Source organism: Macaca nemestrina, chromosome 3, assembly GCF_043159975.1.
Source record: "Macaca nemestrina isolate mMacNem1 chromosome 3, mMacNem.hap1, whole genome shotgun sequence".
Lineage (NCBI taxonomy): Eukaryota > Metazoa > Chordata > Mammalia > Primates > Cercopithecidae > Macaca > Macaca nemestrina.
This window is the reverse complement of record NC_092127.1, coordinates 145,596,416-145,618,821: the sequence shown is the minus strand read 5'-3', so window position 1 is coordinate 145,618,821 and position 22,406 is coordinate 145,596,416. Positions and strand designations below refer to the sequence as shown.

General features: G+C 39.0%; 1 protein-coding gene across 35 annotated transcripts in view; it reads left to right on the top strand.

The window, feature by feature from the left end:
- LOC105496856 (SEC31 homolog A, COPII coat complex component) overlaps nt 1-22,406 on the top strand; it is an 82,106-nt gene that overhangs the window by 58,071 nt on the left and 1,629 nt on the right. For 25 of the 35 annotated variants that reach the window (XM_071093591.1, XM_071093589.1, XM_071093586.1 and 22 more), the window contains 4 exons: nt 12,874-12,932; nt 14,577-14,840; nt 17,511-17,630; nt 20,960-21,031. In XM_071093591.1, the coding sequence (XP_070949692.1) occupies nt 12,874-12,932; nt 14,577-14,840; nt 17,511-17,630; nt 20,960-21,031 (515 nt within the window). Of the gene's footprint in view, nt 1-10,941; nt 10,981-12,873; nt 12,933-14,576; nt 14,841-17,510; nt 17,631-20,959; nt 21,032-22,406 lie in introns of all 35 variants that reach the window. The other 10 variants (XM_071093583.1, XM_071093580.1, XM_011767475.2 and 7 more) reach the window with 1 other exon arrangement.

Here is a 22,406-nt window from a genome sequence, read left to right as displayed (position 1 = left end):
TATTTCTACTAGTTTTTTTTTTTTTTTTTAACTTAACTGCTAAACAGCCTCTGGCAGGTCCTTTAGGAATTATTCCAGAAGAAGACCTTGTTATCATAGAATATGACCGCTGTGTTTCAATGCCCCTGAAGGCTTTCCAATGGGACAAGATGTGGAGGTGGAAGACAGTGATACTGAGGATCCTGACCCTGTGTAGGCCTAGAATAATGCATGTTTTTGTGTCTCAGTTTTTAACAAAAATTTCAAAAGTAAAAAAATTATGTGTATATATATGCATATATATATATATAAAAAATGGCATGATCTCAGCTCACTGCAACCTCTGTCTCCCGGGTTCAAGTGATTCTCCTATCTCAGCCTCCCGAGTAGTTGGGATTACAGGTGTGCACCACCAAGCCCAGCTAATTTTTGTATTTTTGGTAGAGACAGGTTTTCACCATGTTGGCCAGGCTGGTTTCAAACTCCTGACCTCAAGCGACCCTCCTGCCTCAGCCTCCCAAAGTGCTGGGATTATAGGCTTGAGCCACTGCATCTGGCCATAAATAAATTTTTAAAATAGAGCATATTTTTGTACAGCTATATAATATTTGTGTTTTATGGTGTTATTACAAAAGAGTCAAAAAGTTAAAATATTTTAAAGTTTATAAAGTAAAAAAGTTACAGCAAGCTAAGGTAATAAAATAATTTTAAATAAATTTAGTGTAGCCTAAATGTAGTGTTTATAAAATCGACAGTAGTGTATAGTAATGTCCTAGGCTTTTACCTTCACTCACAACTCACCCAGTGCATCTTCCAGCCTTCTAAGGCTCATTTGTGGTGAGTGCCCTATACAGGTATACCATGTTTTAAATCTTTTATACCATATTTTTACTGTACCTTTTCTATGTTTAGAACACAAATACCATGGTGTTACAGTTGCCTAGAGTATTGTGTTTAGTACAGTAACATGATGTACAGGTTTGTACCCTAGGAGTAATAGGCTATATCACACAGCCTAGGTGTGTGGTGGGCTCTACCATTTAGGTTTGTGTAAGTGCACTCTGTGATGTTCACACGACGATGAACTCACTTAATGATGTATTTCTCAGAATGCATACTCATTACTAAGTGATACATGACTGTATAATATTAAAGTCCAGAGTACCAAAACTTACACACACACACACAGTATTTATCATCCTTAACTACACAAATAAGATTCCAGTAATACACTGCAGATACATCAATAGTTTGATATTTTAGAGAGGAATGCTAATTCATTTGTGGAGTTCCAAAAATTACCTTTTATAACCTAGGTGACTGAAGATAGTATCCTTTCTCCGTAGTTGGGTAAGAATCAGAATTCTTGAGTGAAAGAGGTAGCATGGGTTGGAGTAAATCCCCACTTAAAAAGTGGTACAGGGAAGTAGTGAAGGGAATTAACATTTATTGAGTTCATATTGGACATGTTCTAGCACTTGTTATATGTTTTCTTATTTAAGTCTTACAACCTTGAGAAGTAGTAACAATTATTTCTGTGAGACTGAGTTTCTTAGGAGTTATGTTTCAGGATTGCACAGTGATAGTCTCCAAGTTGAGATACAAACCAGGTTCCCTATCTTCAAAGCCCATGTTCATTCTTCTGTACCAGGTAGTTTAGTCCTGGTGTAAATGATAGAAAACTATCACCATTGCAATTTCAGAAATCATCCAGATGATTTTTGTTTGAGGCATTTGTTACTTTATAATCTAAATTAAATATTTACATAGGTATTCTTTTTCTCCTTAAGCAGAAGGGCATTTGGCCTTGAGATTAGCCTTTGTTTATATACAAAGTAACAGAACGTTCTAACCTGGCTGAGAAACAGAGTGACTAAAAGGAAGAAGAAGCTAGACAACAGCTTTTCAGTGTTGAGCATGCAGTATGCCTGTCTGCTTTGTTACCTCTTGAACGTTAGTAGTCTGCTATATTTTAATCTACTGACAACTTTATCTTATAGTAGTCTGCTGTATTTTAATCTACTGACAACTTTATTTTATTTTCTTTTTAAATTTCCTAAAAGTTTTGCTTAGGTTATACAAATAATTATAAATGAGGCTGGGTGCGGTAGCTCATGCTTGTAATCCTGCCACTTTGGGATGCCGAGGCGAGGCTGGGCGCGGTAGCTCATGCTTGTAATCCTGCCACTTTGGGATGCCAAGGCAGGTGGATCACCTGAGGTCAGAAGTTGAGACCAGCCTGGCCAATGTGGCGAAACTCTGTCTCTACTAAAAATACAAAAATTAGGCCGGGCGCGGTGGCTTGTGCCTCTAATCCCAGCACTTTGGTAGGCCAAGGCGGGTGGATCACCTGAGGTCAGGAGTTGGAGACCAGCCTGGCCAATATGGCGAAACCCCGTCTCTACAAAAAACACAAAAATTAGCTAGGCGTGGTGGTGCATGCCTGTAATTCCAGCTACTCAGGAGACTAAGGCAGGAGGACCGTTGAACCCAGGAGGTGGAGATTGAAGTGAACCGAGATCGCGCCACTGCTCTCCAGCCTGGGCAGCAAGAATGTAACTCCGTCTCAAAAAAGAAAAAAAAAAAGAAAAAAAGAAAAATTAGTCAGATGTGGTGGCAGGTACCTATAATCCCAGCTACTCAGGAGGCTGAAGCAGGAGAATCATTTGAACCCTGGGACAGAGGTTGCAGTGAGCTGAGATCGCGCCACTGCACCCCAGCCTGGGTGAAAGAGTAAAACTCCATCTCAAAAAATTATAAACAAAAATTTTGTCATTCCAGTGTGTCTCAGATAATGATTTTGTTTAGGATTTAGAAATTCGAGCCGTTCAATGGTTAATTTCTGACAGATAGCAGAGACTTTCAAGCTCTCTATTAGTGAACCACAAAATTAACGTGCTCAGGGCTCAACATTCATTCGGTAAATTTTCGATGGATACCTGTTTGGTCTACAATCAGAATTATCCCAGACAGAGACAATAGAGGCAGAAAAGACCATACATTTCTAGTGAAGAGCAAATAGCTCTGCTATAAATTGAACATGTAATTTGTATTTAGGCCAAATTTTGGAGAGCCTTAAGTGCCATGGCAAGGAGTTTTACTTCATATAATACAATAAGAAAGAAGTTTCTCATGAAGGATTTTGAACTGCTGAGTGGTGCAGTCAAAGTGGTACTTGAGGGAGATTAATCTGGATGTAGCCTTGCAAGATAGATTGTGGGCAGCACAGCAGAATCAGAGGTAAGAAAACAGACTCTTTCCTAGTTCTAGGTAGGAGATGGTAACAGCCTGAGTTGGGATAGTGCATTGCGGTTTCTGTGATGGCAGCACAGGACAGCAGGGAGTTTTCCCTGTTTTACTATCTAGGATAACTGACTGTCACTTCTGTTTCTGTTTCTAGGGGAGAGAGCACTTTGAAATATGAAGACTAATTTAATTTATGTGTATAATCTTGTACTTCACATAGAAGAGTCTTGAAGGGAAATAATACTGTATATTCTCATGAAACAGTGTTCTGAAATTTAAAAAAATTTTCATGAACATTCCTTAGGCAAATTATAGCACCTAGTTTTAATTATTCAAGTAAAGGAAAGCATGATATCCTTCCTTCCTTTTCTTTGAATAATTCTATCTTGTATCATTAGAAAATGACTTCAAGGATTCAGAATGTCTTTCTAATTTTTAATTTTTAATTTTGTGATACTCTTTTTAAACCTGTGACATGCTAGGCTTATAGGGAAAGGAAAGATACATGGTTGACAAAGATACTCTATTCTGTTTCAAATTAATCTTCTAGCCAAAAGTCTCTATGCTTTTAGCACTAATATTTTTCTCTGAGTCCACTGAAAAGTGTCTTAGCCAGTGCATAGATTCTACCATTATGCTCCTGTAAGAGTACCTAAGAAGGTTTCCAGTGAGAAGTGGGATTGGGTAAGGATGTTGTGCAACTCCACCCCTGCATGTGAGACCAGCAGTTCCCTCTTCCTTCCCCCAAAGATTCTCTGGACGATGAATCTCTACACTAAGGTGGATAACACTCCATAGTGTTCAGTGACATGCTATATTTATTTTTTAAATGAATGTTTCTTGGAGTGGGCACGGTGGAGTGCGTGAGCCCTGGAGTTCAAGACCAGCTTGGGCAACATGGCAAGAGCCCATCTCTATAAAAAATACAAAAAATTAGCCAGGCATGGAAGCACGTGCCTGTATTCTCAGCTATTTGGGAGACTGAGATGGGAGAATCGCTTGAACCCGGGAGACAGAGGTTGTGAGCTGTGATCGCACCTCGGCAGCAGTGAGACCCTGTCTCAAAACAACAAAAAAAGTTCCTTGGTTTTTATTAATTTTTCATTGTAGGAAGTTTGTAAAAGACTCAAAGTCGTATAAAAAATAAAATAAAAATTACCTATAATTCTACCACCCAAATATAACTACTATTAATTTAGGTTTATTTCCTTCATACACATATATACATACACACATAAAAACTTGCACTAAAGTTTTTATTGTGGTGAAATATATATATAAGAAAATTTATTTTAACCATGTTTAAAGGTACAGCTCTGTGCCATTAAGTACATTAATATTGTTGTGCAACCAGCAGAACTTTTTTTTAAAAAGTTTTGGGATTCATAGTGGGTGTATATGTTTTTAAGGTACAGAAGATATTTTGATACAGGTATACAATGCATAATGATCACATCAGGGTAAACAGTATTGGAGTATCCATCACCTCAAGCATTTATCATTCTTTGTGTTGCAGACAGTCCATATACTCTTTTAGTTACTTTTAAATGTACAATAAATATTGTTGACTGTAGTCACCCTGTTGTGATGTCAACTAGATCTTACTCAGTTCTATCTAACTATATTTTTGTACCCATTAGCCATCCCTGCAGAACTTTTTCACCATCTCATACTGAAACACTATACTCATTAAACGATAGCTTCTGCTCCCCACAGCTTCTGGTAACTACTGTTCTACTTTCTGTCCTGTGTATTTGACTATTCTAGGTACCTTACATAAGTAGAATCATGCAACATTTGTCCTTTTGTGTCTGGCTTTTTTGACTGGCATAATGTCTTCCAGGTTCATCTATGTTGTAGCATGTATCAGAATTTTTTTTAAGGCTGAGTAATACTCCATTGTATGTATATACCACATTTGTTATTCATTTGTTATTCATCTGCTGATAGACACTTTGTCTATTGTGAATAATGCTGCTGTGCATTTGAACAAGGATGTGCAAATATCTATTTGATTAAAAGATCTGTTAATTCTTTTTTTTTTTTTTTTTTTTTTTTTTTTTTGAGATGGAGTATCACTCTGTTGCCCAGGCTGGAGTGCGGTGGTGCAATCTCAGCTCACTGCAACCTTCACCTCCTGGGTTCATGCGATTCTCCTGCCTCAGCCTCCCAAGTAGCTGGGACTACAGGCACGTGCCACCCCGCCCAGCTAATTATTGTGTTTTTAGTAGAGATGGGGTTTCACCGTATTGACCAGGCTGGTCTCAAACTCCTGACCTCGTGATCCACCTGCCTTGGCCTCCCAAAGTGCTGGGATTACAGGCATGAGCCACCGCGCCCAGCCAGCTTTTTAGTGTGTTTACCTAGAGGTGGAATTGCTGGATCAAACAGTAATTCTACATTTAGTTTTTTGAGGAACCACCACACTGTTTTCCACAGCAGCTGCATCATTTTACATTCCCGTCAGGAACGCACGAAGCTTTCAGTTTCTCCACATCCATGCCAATAGTTGTGTTTTCTGTTTTTTATTTTTTTATTTTTTTTTTTTGAGACGGAGTCTCGCTTTGTCGCCCAGGCTAGAGTACATTGGTGCTCACTGCAAGCTCCGCCTCCCGGGTTCACGCCATTCTCCTGCCTCAGCCTCTGAGTAGCTGGGACTACAGGCACGCACCACCACGCCCAGCTAATTTTTTGTATTTTTAGTAGAGACGGGGTTTCACCGTGTTAGCCAGGATAGTCTCGATTTCCTGACCTCATGATCCGCCCGCCTCAGCCTCCCAGAGTGCTGGGATTACAGGCATGAGCCCCCGCCCCCGGCTTGTTATTCTGTTTTTTAATAGCTATCCTAATGGATTTGAAGTAGTACTTCATTGTGTGCATGCATTTTTAACAAATTAGGATCATAACACAAACACACACATACACGTAATTTTACATCTTTTTCCTTTTTTTTTTGAGAAAAGTTCCACTCTGTCACTCAGGCCGGAGTGCAGTGGCTCAATCTCAACTCACTGCAACCTCTATCTCAAGCAATTCTCATGCCTCAGCATCCCAAGTAGCTGTAACTACAGGTGTGTGCCATGACATCCAGCTAATTTTTGCATTTTTAGTAGAGACGGGGTTTCACCATGTTGGTCAGGCTGGTCTCAAACTCTTGACCTCAGGTGATCTACCCACCTCGGCCTCCCAAATGTTGGGAATTACAGGTGTAAGCCACCACGCCTGACCTTACTTTTTTCTTAATATTACACCGTGAACCATTTTTCCATGCCCTTAAAGTTATGTCATGTTTTAAAAAGAGTAAAATACTCATCCCCGCTTTATAGTTTTTCGAACGAGTTAAAAAAGGATAGGGAAGGATTATCTCCTCTCCAGTTTTCTGAGACATTTCTATTCAAGGTTAAAATGTACTGTGTTGATATTTTTTTTAAAGTGTTGACCAAGAGTATCATTTTTCACATCCATAATGAATCTCCATGTTACGGTCTTCTGTAGATATTTATGTTCTTCAGGTAGCTTGTTTTATGTCCTGTCGCTATTAAGGGATGTCTCTATAAAGTAGAGATCAGTTGAACTGTTTGTAAAAAGTCATGAAATCCCAGCACTTTGGGAGGTCAAAGTGGGTGCATTGTTTGAGGTTAGGAGTTTGAGACCAGCTGGGCCAACATGATGAACCCCCATCTCTACTACATATACAAAACTTAGCCAAGCATGGTGGCGAGCACCTGTAATCCCAGCTACTCAGGAGGCTAAGGCAGGAGAATCACTTGAACCCGGGGGGTGGAGGTTGCAATGAGCCTAGATTGTGCCATTACACTCCAGCCTGGGTGACAGAGCGAGACTCCCTCTCAAAAATAAAATAAATAAAATCAATCCTTGAGTACGAGAAGTTTTTTTAAGAAAAGTCACTAAATCTAAATCTATAAAAGCAAAAAGGATTGAAAGGGGTTAGAATTATAATTGAGACAAAGCTACGTTAAATTAATAAAAGGACTGTTGGGGTTTTACTAAAACACATAGCTTAATATATTGCATGGTTTGAGGTTAGGAGGAGTTAGGCATATATTTTGGGAGAGGGGTACCTAATTATAAAATATGACCTTCTCTTCAGCAGACCTTCCCCACCCCCCTTTAACTTATTCAGGCTAGCCAACTGACTGTTCCTCTTGAGAGACTTGTTTTGCTTCTATTCAGTTTTACCCCTAACTTGGAATTTGATTTTATTATGACTTTGGTGTCATTTTACCAAGGGGACATAAGAAAATAGTTCCACAGACTTTTTTGTGCTGCTAATAGTTGGTAAAGTCTGGATACCCTCCCAGGATTCAACACCCACAGCTTAAAAGCAGTCCTCTCATCTTCTGCACCTTCTTATGAGGAACAGGAAGAGAGCATGTTGTTTTGACCTGACTAAAGGGTCAAGCCCAGCGTATTTCCAATACTTTTAGGTTTGTATTATATTACCTCCCTCAGCCAGAAGCTGAAGCCTGGTGCTTGAGAGTGCATGAGTAGTCGGGAATCAGGTCAGTCCTTTATTGGAATGCACACACAGTAACTCACCAGGCATTTGTGAACTATACTGTTATGAACTCATATCTCACATGGAGAGCTAGGTTGTAAAGTCATCATTTGAGATAAAAATAGAAAATCACTTATAGTCAGTTATCATTGATCCTTTTTACAGTTAAACCCCAGATGAAAAAGTTGGCTTGCATTTATATCTTGTATGAAAAACATCTGTCAGTAAACATTAGAATTGCACTCTACACAATGAGATTTCAAACTATGGGATTACCTCTCCCGCCTCACAGTTTCCCTGTGAAACTGCTTCTTGAGTAGAGTTCAAACTCAATTGAACTCACTATATTTTTTCTATTGTTTTACTGCCTATTTAATTGCAGAATGAAATCACAATTTTAGTTTCTGCTTTGCTCCCTCCCTCATCAATTAATGATAGCTGAATCCACATAAGTTATGTGTCTGACATACTGACATTGTATACCCTTGATTTGAGGCTGGGCCTGGCCTGACCCTAAGTATTTGACAATTGGGATTGCTGTGTTGTCAGTCTGTTTTTCTCTTGTCCACTGCTAGAAACTTTGGTTTCCTATAAGAAGTAGTTATTTCTGGGAGACTTGTGCTTAGTCTGCAAATCTGTATTTTTTTTTTTAATTATACTTTAAGTTTTGGGTTACATGCAGTTTTGTTACATAGGTATAGACATGCCATGGTGGTTTGCTGCACCCATCAACCCGTCACCTACATTAGGTATTTCTCCTAATGTTATCCCTCCCCTACCCCCCCACAGGCCCCGGTGTGTGATGTTCCCCTCCCTGTGTCCATGTGTTCTCATTGTTCAACTCCCACGTACAAGTAAGAACATGTGGTGTTTGGTTTTCTGATCTTGTGATAGTTTGCTGAGAATGATGGTTTCCAGCTTCATCCATGTCCCTGCAAAATACGTGAACTCATCCTTTTTTATGGCTGCATAGTATTACATGGTGTATATGTGCCACATTTTCTTAATCCAGTCTGTCATTGATAGACATTTGGGTTGGTTCCAAGTCTTTGCTATTGTGAATAGTGCCACAATAACCACACATGTGCATGTGTCTTTAGCATAGAATGATTTATAATTCTTTGGATATATGCCCAGGAATGGAATTACTGGGTCAAATGGTATTCCTAGTTCTAGAAGAGGAATCTAGGAATTGAGGAATCGCCACACAGTCTTCCACAATGGTTGAACTAATTTACACTGCCATCAACAGTGTAAACGCATTCCTGTTTTTCCACAACCTCTCCAGCATCTGTTTCCTGACTTTTTAATGATCGCCATTGTAACTGGCATGAGATGGTATCTCATTGTGGTTTTGATTTGCATTTCTCTAATGACCAGTGATGATGAGCATTTTTTCATGTGTCTGTTGGCTGCAAAAATGTCTTCTTTTGAGAAGTGTCTGATCATATCCTTTGTCCATTTTTTGATGGGGTCGTTTGCTTTTTTCTTGTAAATTTGTTTAAGTTCTTTGTAGATTCTGGATATTAGTCCTTTGTCAGATGGATAGATTGTAAAAATTTTCTCCCATTCTGTAGGTTGCCTTTTCACTCTGATGGTGTTTCTTTTGCTATGGAGAAGCTCTTTAGTTTAATTAGATCCCATTTGTCAATTTTGGCTTTTGTTGCCGTTGCTTTTGCTGTTTTAGACATGAGGTCTTTGCCCATGCCTATGTCCTGAATGGTATTGCCCAGGTTTTCTTCTAGGATTTTTATGGTCCTCGGTCTTAAATTTAAGTCTTTGATGCACCTTGAGTTAATATTTATATAGGGTGTAAGGAAGGGGTCCAGGTTCAGTTTTCTGCATATGGCTAGTCAGTTTTCCCCTACGCCATTTATTAAATGGGGAATCTTTTCCCATTGCTTGTGTGTGTCAGGTTTGTCAAATATCAGATGCTAGTAGATGTGTGGTGTTATTTCTGAGGCCTCTGTTCTGTTCCATTGATCTATATATCTGTTTTGGTATCAGTACCATGCTGTTTTGGTTACCGTAGCCTTGTAGTAATGTTTGAAATCAGGTACTGTGATGCCTCCAGCTTTGTTCTTCTTGCCCAGGATTATCTTGTCTATGCAGACTCTTTTTTGGTTCCATATGAAGTTTAAAATAGTTTTTTCCAATTCTGTGAAGAAAGTCAGTGGTAGCTTCATGGGGATAGCATTGAATCTATAAATTACTTTGGGCAGTAAGGCCATTTTCCTGATATTGATTCTTCCTATTCATGAGCGTGGAATGTTTTTCCATTGGTGTCTTCTCTTATTTCCTTGAGCAGTGGTTTGTAAGTCTCCTTGAAGAGGTCCTTCACATCCCTTGTAAGTTGTATTCCTAGGTATTTTATTCTCTTAGTAGCAGTTGTGAATGGGAGTTCACTCATAAATCTGTATATTCTTACAGAAAGGACCATATGAGGTGGTTACATTATTTGCTGGGCCTATTCTCATTTATATGCACAGTGTGACCCCAGAAATTGTTTCTGCAGAGTGCAGACCACTGGGGCCTCCTCAATCCAGCAGTGAAAAATGATACCACTGTGCTAAGATAAGCACATTTATCTTTATCAAATGCAGGTTGAAGTCTGTAGGACGTGTAGAAATCACCCCATTTCTCCAGTTCCCTGCTGCTTCAAGAGAGTGTTGGACCAGCAGCATTCATATCATCTGGGAGATGGCTGCAAAGATAGTATCTAAGCTTCTATCACTATACCTAATGAATTAGAATCTGTGGTTTAACAAGATCCATAGCTGATTTGGATTCACAGCTTTGAACAATACCAAAATAGACACATTAGGTGAATATGTTAGGAAGTGCTATCCCCTCAGTGATATTTCTTCATTAGTTAAATAGTAGAAAAACAATCAATGCAAACAATTAGGGAAACATTTGTTTTTAAATATGAAGGGATAAAATTTTCTCTTAAAAAAGAAGAGTAAGAAAAAAGTGATGTTTAAGAGTTAATTGGATCTAACAAATGAATTCCCTTTGTCAAAAAACTGGTTACTTAGAGGACATTTCACATGACTTAGTTAAAAAGTAAGTTTTGTTCTCTTATTAATTTATACTTTCTGGGGATTAATGAAGGGAGAAGAAACAATTATAAAATGAGTAAAGTTTAGAATGTCTTCAGTAAACACTGTTAAGTAATTTTTACATTTTGTCTACAGAAACCCATTCTGTCCAAGGCCAGGCACCTATGTTGGAAGGTGAATTGGTTGTAAAATATACCTTTGGAAATCTTTGAATAATTGAATACAATTAATGAATGAACATTAACAATAATGCATGTGAACTTCAAAGATGATGATATCCTAAATCTGATCAGGATAATTTTTTTTTTTTTTTTGGCTTCCCAATTGAATCAAATTTTACAACTGATTGAATTTACATGATTACACAAGTAGCTTGGTTATAAAGGCTGTCTGTTTTATATAGACATAAAGAAAACAACTATGCCAAGACTGTCTTAAGCCATGGGTAAGACTAGAAAGTGATTGCAGAGATTTGAATGATTAATCTATGTAGAACCAGAAGTTTAAGAATTTGTTAATCAGAAAGCAGCATATGAGTTAATATTTTGTGGTTAACTCTTGGCTGTTTTGAGCCACATCTGATTTTCTGTCTCCTAGTAAACTTTTAAGAAATGAATTCTACTTTTATTTTTTTATTTTTATTTTTTACTTTGTTAAGACAGAGTCTCGCTCTGTCACCCAGGCTGAAGTACAGTGACAGAATCTTGGTTCACTGCAACCTCCACCTCCCAAGTTCAAGCAATTCTCCTGCTTCAGCTCCTGAGTAACTGGGACAACAGGCGTGCACCACCACACACGGCTAATTTTTGTATTTTTAGTAGAGACAGGGTTTCACCATGTTGGCCAGGCTGATCTTGAACTCCTGACCTCAAGTGATCCACCCGCCTCAGCCTCCCAAAGTACTGGGATTACAGGCGTGAGCCACTGCGCCTCGCCTGAATTATGTTTTAAAATCAAGACAAGTAAGTGCTGGTGGTTAGTTGAAGATCTGTATTTTTTAAAGTTTCTGTGACTTTGGTTTGACAGTTTTCTTGTGACTTAATATGTATATCATTTAAACAAGTGCAAGTTAAAATATTGAAAGAACATTTATTGGAAAGGGAATAATTTTTTGTCTTTACATATATACATACATAAAAGTTTCTTTAGCAAGTATCTGGTTCCTTATAGAGGATATCAAAACTCACACTTAGTGAAATGTAAAAGAATTAATTGTGATTTAGAAATTATTCTGTCTTATTTCCAGCATGTTGTATTCTTTTTTCTTTAAAGATACTGGCATTAAAATACTTAATAAGTTCTGCTATTATCGTTCATTTTTCACTTTGAAGTAACACGGTTTTTTGATTTGTTAGTGTGTGTGTGTGGTTTTTTTTTAAGAGGAAATTTACTACAGTTGGTAGTATTTTAATTTTATATTTGCTATTAGCCTGGAAATTTTTTTTATGGCATTAAAAATCTTAGCACAGATATTTGAATACCCTTTTTTACTTTGCTTATAATTCCCAAGGCAAAGATGGTAAAAATTACTAGTGTTACATAGTTGGAGTCTGCTTTTATCTTAATATTTCTACCATGTTTAGAATAGATGATTTGCTCATGTTGAATTGCCCTCTTGGCAAATAGGAGATTGCTAATTTTATTGTTTTTTTATATGTTGAATATATCAGAAGCCTGGTGTTTTTTTTGTTTGTTTGTTTTTCTGTTTGTTTTTGTTTTTTAGCAGACTGTATTTTCATTATTAGGAGAGAATAGTAAACTGATCTTTGAAAGTCATACACCAATATAAATAAAAACTTCACCACCCTAAATTTAGCACAGCTCTTTCAGTTTAAATGGAAACAGTGTCAAGATATTTTACCTACCAAGTGAAGGCCTTGTTCCTATTAAGAGATGTGAGTGTGAGAATCCAGGGCTACATAGTGATCCCACACTCAGCTGGTAAAACCTTTGTGTGACAGTTATCTCAGGGTTAAGGCAGAATTTTGAAGTATTAAGTGATGGATTCAGTTTTACTTTTTTCCTTTCAGGATTCTAAAGGAATACGTTCTCTATTATCTGTTATAGGTCCTCAGAATGGTTGGAATGACCCTCCAGCTTTGAACAGAGTCCCCAAAAAGAAGAAGGTACTAGAAAAAGATGTTCATCCAATGGCCTACAGATGTAATGTTAACCACATAGCCACTTGGAACACACTATACTTCAGTGATCCTTTTAAAGGCGAAGCTTACTGAGTGATGTATTTAAAGCGATTTAAAGCGTACTTCAACATGCGCCTTCTACTCCATGGAGGGAAGGAAAGAAAGTAGAAAACAGTATCATCAAAACCTTGTTCTGGGGCCGGGCGCGGTGGCTCACGCCTGTAATCCCAGCACTTTGGGAGGCCGAGGTGGGCGGATCACAAGGTCAGGAGATCGAGACCACGGTGAAACCCCGTCTCTACTAAAAATACAAAAAATTAGCCGGGCGCGGTTGTGGGCGCCTGTAGTCCCAGCTACTCGGGAGGCTGAGGCAGGAGAATGGCGTGAACCCGGGAGGCGGAGCTTGCAGTGAGCCGAGATCGCGCCACTGCACTCCAGCCTGGGCGACAGAGCGAGACTCCGTCTCAAAAAAAAAAAAAAAAACCTTGTTCTGATGATGGTGATATTAATTAAAGCCCTTTTAGAAGGCAAGATATAAATTCCCAACCAGCCTCTTTCAAAAAGTAGAAAATTTCAGGCTTCAGGGTTGCTTTTTTTTTTTTTTTGGAATTACTTTGGTCTTTGGGTTCTACTAGTAATCATGAATTTGGCAATTAAATTTTGGACCTTTTCTGTTACATATAGTGTGAATGAAATAGCCTCATGGCTGAGCACTGTACAGATCTCAGTAACTGTTAAGAGCTGTTAGAGCACAAATTAGATGCTTCTTTCTGCCCAAGCCATTTTTACTTCTAAAAAATTCCTAGTGACCTCCTTCCCTAAATATAATGAGAGGCCACAATATAAAATTAGGAGGCTTTAAATGAGGAAAGAATGCCAATATTTAGGTTAGTATTAATCAGAAACTGAATTTAGTACTTTTAGTGTGATAGAATTGCCAAATAATGTCTACTTAGGTATTACATTCTGATCATATTAAACACATGTGCACATACACGCACATGCATACTTGGCACCTCTGATTCCAATATTGCTACACACAGTTCTCCAGACCTGATACCCTCTTTCAAAAATGCCATGGTGACTATAATCCCAGCACTTTGGGAGGCTGAGGCAGGCAGATCATGAGGTCAGGAGTTCTAGACTGGCCTGGCCATTATGGTGAGACCCTGTCTCTACTAAAAATACAAAAATTAGCTAGGCGTGGTGGCACACGCCTGTAATCCCAGCTACTTGAGAGGCTGAGGCACAAGAATTGCTTGAACCCGGGAGGCGGAAGTTGCAGTGAGCTGAGATTGCGCTATTGCACTCCAGCCTGGGTGACAGAGCGAGACTGTCTCAAAAAAAAAGCTATGGTTTTAGCTCCCCTTTATTGGGGATAAGTATGGGAGGGCAAAGGGAGACAAAGAAGTCCAAGTTTGAGCTCCCTATCCGTCTTAGCCAAATCAGCTCTATTTTTGTTTTACTTTACTTTATTCTGCATAAAATTTCATTAGAAAAAAGCTTTCTACTACTATTAAAAAATTTGTTTAGCCATGGTATAACCTCACTCCCTTATTTTAAGCTGAAGAAATGTTGCTATCATTTTTATTCTTACCCCTGGTGTCTTTTATTTCCATCTTTTAACAGATGCCTGAAAACTTCATGCCTCCTGTTCCCATCACATCACCAATCATGAACCCGTTGGGTGACCCCCAGTCACAGATGCTGCAGCAACAGCCTTCAGCTCCAATACCACTGTCAAGCCAGTCTTCATTCCCACAGCCACATCTTTCAGGTGGCCAGCCATTCCATGGCATACAGCAACCTCTTGGTCAAACAGGCATGCCACCATCTTTCTCAAAGCCCAATATTGAAGGTGCCCCAGGGGCTCCTATCGGAAATACCTTCCAGGTAACAGTAATTTTGTAGAAGTGGAATGGGAGGATGGCTGTGTTTCAGTATATTTTCTTTAATGTGCTAACTTTTATGATTACATGATTATTATTAAACATCTAGACAACCTAAACAAAAAATAGTAACTTTTTTTTTAAAGATTGATCATGTATGTATATTATTTTTCAATTACATGGCCACATAAAAGAAGGTTATACATTTAAGAGTGTTTACTATAACTTGGCTAGGTCAGTAGCCATAATTTAAAATCAGATGAATCATCTCTGCATCTGAGGTTGCTAAGTAAAAGCTGTTTCCAAAGATTTTTCTCTTTAAAATAGAAAATAAAAATGTAGTGAGTTGTATATTTTTATGTGTATGTATAAAAGCTAATAATACAGCCTTATCTTCAGATAGAGAAAAACATTTTTTACTTGCTTTTCACAACACAAACAGCCAGTTGGCAAAGTCCTGAATGTTGAAAAATTGAACACATTTCTACATAACACACTTAGACATAGTTAAGTATTTTGATCTATTCATGAGAAATAAAGAGCTTAGATCAAAGTTCAATATAAGAAGATGAAACAAACTCCTGCCCAAGTAAAAAAACTAGTTCTACTGTCTGATTCTGTCTTTGATTCATTGAAGTCAAATTTGTAAAGATTGTATCTCTTGTCACAAGAGTATACTTTACTGTTAAGAGATAATATGCCTGAAGCTGGGCACAGTGGCTCACACCTGTTATCCCAGCACTTTGGGAGGCCGAGGCGGGTGGATCATCTGAGGTCAGGAGTTCAAGACCAGCCTGGCCAGCATGGTGAAACCCTGTCTCTACTAAAAATACAAAAATTAGCTGGGCGTGGTGGCATGCGCCTGTAGTCCCAGCTACTCGGAAGGCTGAGGCAGGAGAATTGCTTGAACCCAGCAGGCAGAGGTTGCAGTGAGCTGAGATCGCACCACTGCACTCCAGCCTGGACAACAGAGCGAGACTCCATCTCAAAAAAAAAAAAAGAAAGAGATAATATGCCTAAGGAATTTTTAAATGTTAAGAGTTGCATTTTAAAAACATTTTGACAAAGATGAGAAGAAATGGTTCTTTCTGGAAAAATAAAAATTACAGAGTTTTATTTAAAAATAAAAATAAAAAAGATTACAAGCCTGTGTTATTTTGGGAAGCTACTTAGCCCTTATATTTGTTTAGACCTGGGTTCTCATGCTGTACTCGCCTAGACCTGAAGCTTAGTTACCATCAAAAGAGAAAGATACATAGTGTTCAGCCAGGCTATATACCCAGCTGCTTGCCTACTTGGATGTCTTGGAGGCACTTCAACCTCAGCATGTCCAAAACCTAATTCATACTCTTCTTCCCAAACTTAGTCATCTTTCCTTGTTTCCTGTTATCAGTGAGTGGCACCATAATCTTTTCTGTGGAATCCAGGCAAAAACCTGGGGATCATCTTTATACACTTTTCCCTTTAACCTCTATTTTAAATCTGTCTCCCCAAATATTGTCGATATCACTCCAAAATATTTTTTGAATCCTTTCTTCTCCACGTTTTTACTCTAGTCCATGCTACCTTCATCTCTAATCTTCATCAGTGCAGGAACCTCCTAATTGGTCTGCTGATATCTACTTTGATCCATCTCTAATTTGGCCTTTTTTCGTCTTTGCCTAAAACATTACAGCTTCCCATCGTTCTCAGGATAAGGACCGAAATATTCAACATTGTCTGGAAGGCCTCAGCTCATACTCCTTGTTCTCTCTGCTCCAGCTATACTGACCTTTTACTCCCTTTTACCGTGATCCTTCCTTTGTACATGTTATTCCTTTCATCTGGAATGCTCTTTTTTCCTCACTTAACTGTTCAACTCCATTTTGTCCTTCCAGTAAAATTTCCTGAAGAGAGCCTTCCCTTCCCTCAGTCAAATCTCAGTTATAGCATCTTTTGTTTCCACCAAGTGTTAACGTACTACAGTTGCCATTTTACATACATTGATGATGTTTTTAAACTGTGCCTCTTCCATTAGCCTGTAAACTCCCTGAGAACTGAGATCATTTCTGTATTGGCTCACCAGTAGTACATAGCCAGTGCCTGGCACATAGTTGCCTCATATTTTTTGAATGAGTGAAAGAATGAACTAATAAAACTTAACCATTTCTTCTTTGTTCTTTCATCTGTACACTCAGCAGCATCGGGATGTCTTCTCTCTTAATCTTTGGCTTCATCTTACAGTTTTGATCACAGCCCAATTAACAACCTCTAAGAGTAAAAGAATAGAAGAATGCCAGCACACACGAGAATGAGCCAACAAGCAGAGCAAGCAGCCATTCTAACCAGCCAAGTGTGTTTTCCAGTGCCTTGTTTTTATTCTCTGCTGGCACATACTTATTTCCCATCAGTTATAAACAATATTGACCAACATATGTTACCTAATTAATCAACTACTTTGTATCCAGTCCTGTATATGAAAATCCAAACTGTAGGAAGAATGCCTACACTTTGTACTAGATATCTGGTTTTTATTTTTACTTATCCTAAGTGATTTCACACATTAAATTTTAATTTGATTTTGAATAGGTCTATCTATAAGGTTGTCAGTTTCTGTTTATCATATAGATTCAAGATTGTGTATATAAGGTAGCTTCTGGTCGTTTCTGATCAGTTTTTGTTGTGTTTCTTCCAGCATGTGCAGTCTTTGCCAACAAAAAAAATTACCAAGAAACCTATTCCAGATGAACACCTCATTCTAAAGACCACATTTGAGGATCTTATTCAGCGCTGCCTTTCTTCAGCAACAGACCCTGTATGTATTTTTTTTTTAATCATATTTTGCTTAATTAGAAGAATCCTTGGCCAGGCGTGGTGACTCACTCCTGTAATCCCAGCACTTTGGGAGGCCAAGGTAGGTGGATCATTTGAAGCCAGGAGTTCAAGACCATCCTGGCCAACATAGCGAAACCCCATCTCTACTAAAAGTACAAAAAAATTAGCTGGGTGTGGTGGAATGCACCTGTAGTCCCAGCTACTCAAGAGGCTAAGGCAGGAGAATCACTTGAACCCAGAAGGCAGAGGTTGCAGTGAGCCGAGATCGTGCCACTGCACTCCAGCCTGGGTGACAGCGAGAGACTCCATCTCAAAATAAATAAATAAAATAAAAGAATCCTTTATGGAGTTCTTCTATAATTATTGCTTGAAGTCCTACAAGGTATATTTCTAAAAAGTTTGCACAAAAGTAATAAAGCTAGCACTTACATAGTTTGCATTACATATAGAAATATATTTAATTGCTTTTTATATATAAATGTACTTAATCTTCACAATAACTTGTGGCAGATAGATTTGTCATTTTTATTTACAGACCAGAGAATTAAGGCAAAGAGCAGGTAAGTAACACTTAAGGTCAGAGCCAGCATTCAAACCCAGACATTCTGGCTCTAGAATTCATGCTCTCAACCACCAAGCTTTACTGCCTCTCATCAACAAAATGGTATTTGGCACATAAACAGAACATAATGGTGCTATGCAAGAAACTCAGATTTGGGATTTCTTTTTGAGCTTATATTGAAATTGTTAAAAGTAGATAGATCATCTTATAAAGCTTTGCAGAGATGTTAAAGATAGTTAAATGTTTTAGATATCGGAGGCATATTTACATTTAAAGCAACTGATTTTACTTAGTTTGCTTAGGATACCCCTGTATTGCAACAACAAACATTCCACAAAGCCAGTCTTAAGTGAAATTTCATTTTCTGGTAGCACACATTGAATATTTTCAATCATTGGCTACTTGTCTGCATGAAAAAACAACTTCTGGGTTTTATTGTTCATCAGACATTGAGTATGAATATGTGCAGCCTTCTGCTGGTCAGTGGCTTTGTGGAAAGCCATTCTCTGTACTGAAAGTATCAGGAAAGCTTCGTGCCTGACATTCTGGGAGTGATGGGAAGACCAAGGTGGAAACAAGAGAGCAGACGTAGCTGATAACCAGATACATGCTAGCCCTTATGCACACTTCTAAATAGACAGGCCATAATTTACCCTTCTCTCGGTCATCATTCTGTATTCTTCCTGGATACCAAGGAGCTCTGGGTAGTAGAGAACCATAAAAGACAAAGTGTTCCTATAATTCCTGTAATTAGTTGGGGAAGAAGTTCTAATATTCTGCCTGCCTGGCTGCCCTTGCCCCCTTGGGGTGGGTCTCCTGTTTGTCGCTAGATAAGGTTAACTTCCTTTTTTTTTTTTTTTTTCTGAGATGAAGTTTCACTCTTGTTGCCCAGGCTGGAGTACAATGGCGTGATCTCGGCTCACCGCAACCTCTGCCTCCCAGGTTCAAGCGATCCTCCTGCCTCAGCCTCCCTAGTAGCTGGGATTACAGGCATGTGCCACCACGCCCAGCTAATTTTGTATTTTTAGTAGAAATGGGGTTTCTCCATGTTGGTCAGGCTGGTCTCGAACTCCCGACCTCAGGTGATTCATCCACCTTGGCCTCTCAAAGTGCTGAGATTACGGGCATAAGCCACCACGCCTGGCCAGGTTAACTTTGAGCAAGGACTGTAAGGTTTCCTTTCCAGAAAAGTTCATTTTAATCAATAGTTGGAATGGTTTTTATAGCATGGATTTATCTTATTTTCACTTTATGTCTAAACAGCACAAAGTAATTTTGCCACACAACTTGATGTGTAGCATCCTTGATGACCTGTCTCTTCCTGTCTCTTCTCCAAGCACACTGGCATTCCTTCCTTGAACACACCAAGAGCGCTTCAGCATCAGGGACTTGATACTTGCCGCTCCTTCTGCCTGGAACTCTTCCTCCACATATCTGCATTGTTTGTTTCCTCCCAAGTTCAAGGCCTCTGCTCAAATGTCCCATTAGCCATCAGGCCTTTCTTTATTACCCCCAACTCCCAACATATGTCGCCCCCTTCCTGCATTAACTTTTCTTCATAGCAGTTATCACCATCTGACATGCAATATATTGTTCATTTAGTGTCTTTTCTCACCCAGTGGGATATGAGCTGCATGACATACAAGACTTTGTCCCTGGTACAGCACACAGTAAGCAGTCAATAAATATTGAACTAACATGAGGCTGTGGTATAATGTAGAACATTAAGTTAATCATGTAATTTTAAAACTGGTAGTTTTAGTTTTAGAATAGTTTCTTTGACTCTACAGTACTACGGTAGAGAGAAAAAAAAGCTTTTTAATTTAATCATGTGTTTTACTACTTCCCTCAGTAATCTTAAGCTGCCAAAAAATAGTTTTCTTTTTTTCTTGGTGCTTTAAAGGCTTAGAAAAAGGCAGGATTAAACAAATGTAACTGAGTGTTTAAGTAGTATTTTTGAAAGGTTAAAACAAGATTCCACAGTTCACCTGTATGTTTGCCTTCTACCACCTATAATCGACAATAACTGTACTTAGACCTTCTTTTCTGTGATACACTGACCCACTGCTGCCTCCTGATGCTTGTGAATATAGTGCAACCAAACATGCATATATACCTTATCAAGTGAGTTTGCAGTGCGTGTGAAATCCAATCAGTACTCTTTCGTGCACTGGAAGGAAGTCCCATCCTCTCCTCATCCCAGTCCCCTCCACCCTCCGCTCTCCATCCTCCACCCTTGATAGATGATTGATCTCTGTTCTAATAACCTGTTCAAGTGTCTTTTTTTTTTCTTTCTTTTTTTTCCTTTGAGACGGAGTCTTGCACTGTTGCCTGGGCTGGAATGCAGTGGCAAGATCTCGACTCACTGCAACCTGCGCCTCCCGGGTTCAAGCAATTCTCCTGCCTCAGCCTTCCAAGTAGCTGGGATTAAAGGTGCCCACCATTACGCCTAGATAATTTTTTGTATTTTTAGTAGAGACAGGGTTTCACCATGTTGGCCAGACTGGTCTCAAACTCCTGACCTCATGATTTGCGTGCCTCAGTCTCCCAAAGTGCTGGGATTACAGGCATGAGCCACTGTGCCTGGCCATAATCTGTTCAAGTTTCTTAGTTGTAGTTGCCTCCATTTCTTTATAAAATGAAGCCATTCAACATTTTAAGTATAAGGTTTAGTGCAATGAGATAGGGCAAGTTCTTAGGTTAAAAGTTAATGTTCAAATATAACATCTGTTTTTTCTTTCCTGCAGCAAACCAAGAGGAAGCTAGATGATGCCAGCAAACGTTTGGAGTTTCTGTATGATAAACTTAGGGAACAGACAGTAAGTTTTGGAGGAAAAGTATTTATGATAATCATTTATTCCTAGTTGCCAGTAAAACAGTTGTCTCATCAGCACTCCCATTTAGTATGCGTGGGGGCAAAATTGTCATGACAGTTAGAGAATGGGCATGGCTGTGTTAGAATCATAAATTCCACTCACTGGGGTTAAGGGGATATGGCTCTGTGTGTGTGTGTGTGTGTGTTTATGTGTGTGTGGTGAGAGAGAAATTTTAACCCTCTCATAACGAGTATAAATACAAACTAGCCTGTGTTGGCCATAAGGTAACTGACCTTCTGCTGTTCCTTTTATATGGCCCAGTTACAAGAAATCAAAGAGTAGGCAGGTACTCTGTTTTCCAGGGACTGAATCTATAATCTTTCTCAGAGTCTAAGACTCTTGATCCTTTTCTTTTAGGATAGCCATTATACAAAAACAAAGCCAAATGTAGCCACAAGATGAATAAGGTAATGTGCTGTAACTATGAAGATAGCCAGGAGTAAGAAGTCGATTCACTATGTTTGTCCTCTTGTCCCCACCTCACCATTCCTTTCTAAAATTGTCTTGTTTTTTATTAATGAAAGCACTAGGAAAGGAGAGGAAAAAAAGAAGTGGGACTTTTTATTTTTTCCATTTCAGCATTCCTCTACCCCATTCCCCACACCCAGTTCCATCAGATGAAAATAACCATTTCTCTCATGAGAACCAAACTAAAGAAAGTTGATATAACAGTGGACGTAGTAGTGTGGTCCTTGTACTGATCCAAAATAAAATCTTCTCGCTGGGCACAGTGGGATATGCCTTTAATCCCAGCTACTCAGGAGGCTGATGCGGGAGGATCACTGGAGCCCAGGAGTTTGATACCAGCCTGGGCAACATAGCAAGACCCCATTTCCAAAAAAAAAAAAAAGATACAATTAGCATATACATCTAGATGAGTGTATATTAAAACTTTTTTTAAAAACGAGATGAAAACAGGCCATGCACGGTGGCTCATGCCTGTAATCCCAGCACTTTGGGAGGCTGAGGTGGGCAGATCACCAGAGGTCAGGAGTTTGAGACCAGCCTAGCCAACATGGCGAAATCCTGTCTCTACTAAAAATACAAAAATTAGCTGTGCATGGTGGCACATGGCTGTAGTCCCAGCTACTCAGGAGGCTGAGGCAGGAGAATCACTTGAACCCAGGAGGCGGAGGTTGCAGTGAGTCGAGATGGCACCACTGCACTCCAGCCTGGGTGACAGAGTGAGACTCCATCTCAAAAAAAAAAAAAAAACCAAAATAAAGTCTTCTGTAAAGTATGGACACCTGTGCCAAGTAATGACGTAAAAAACTACAGGTTTTATAGTTTTAAGAGATGACAGGATTATAAAAAGCAG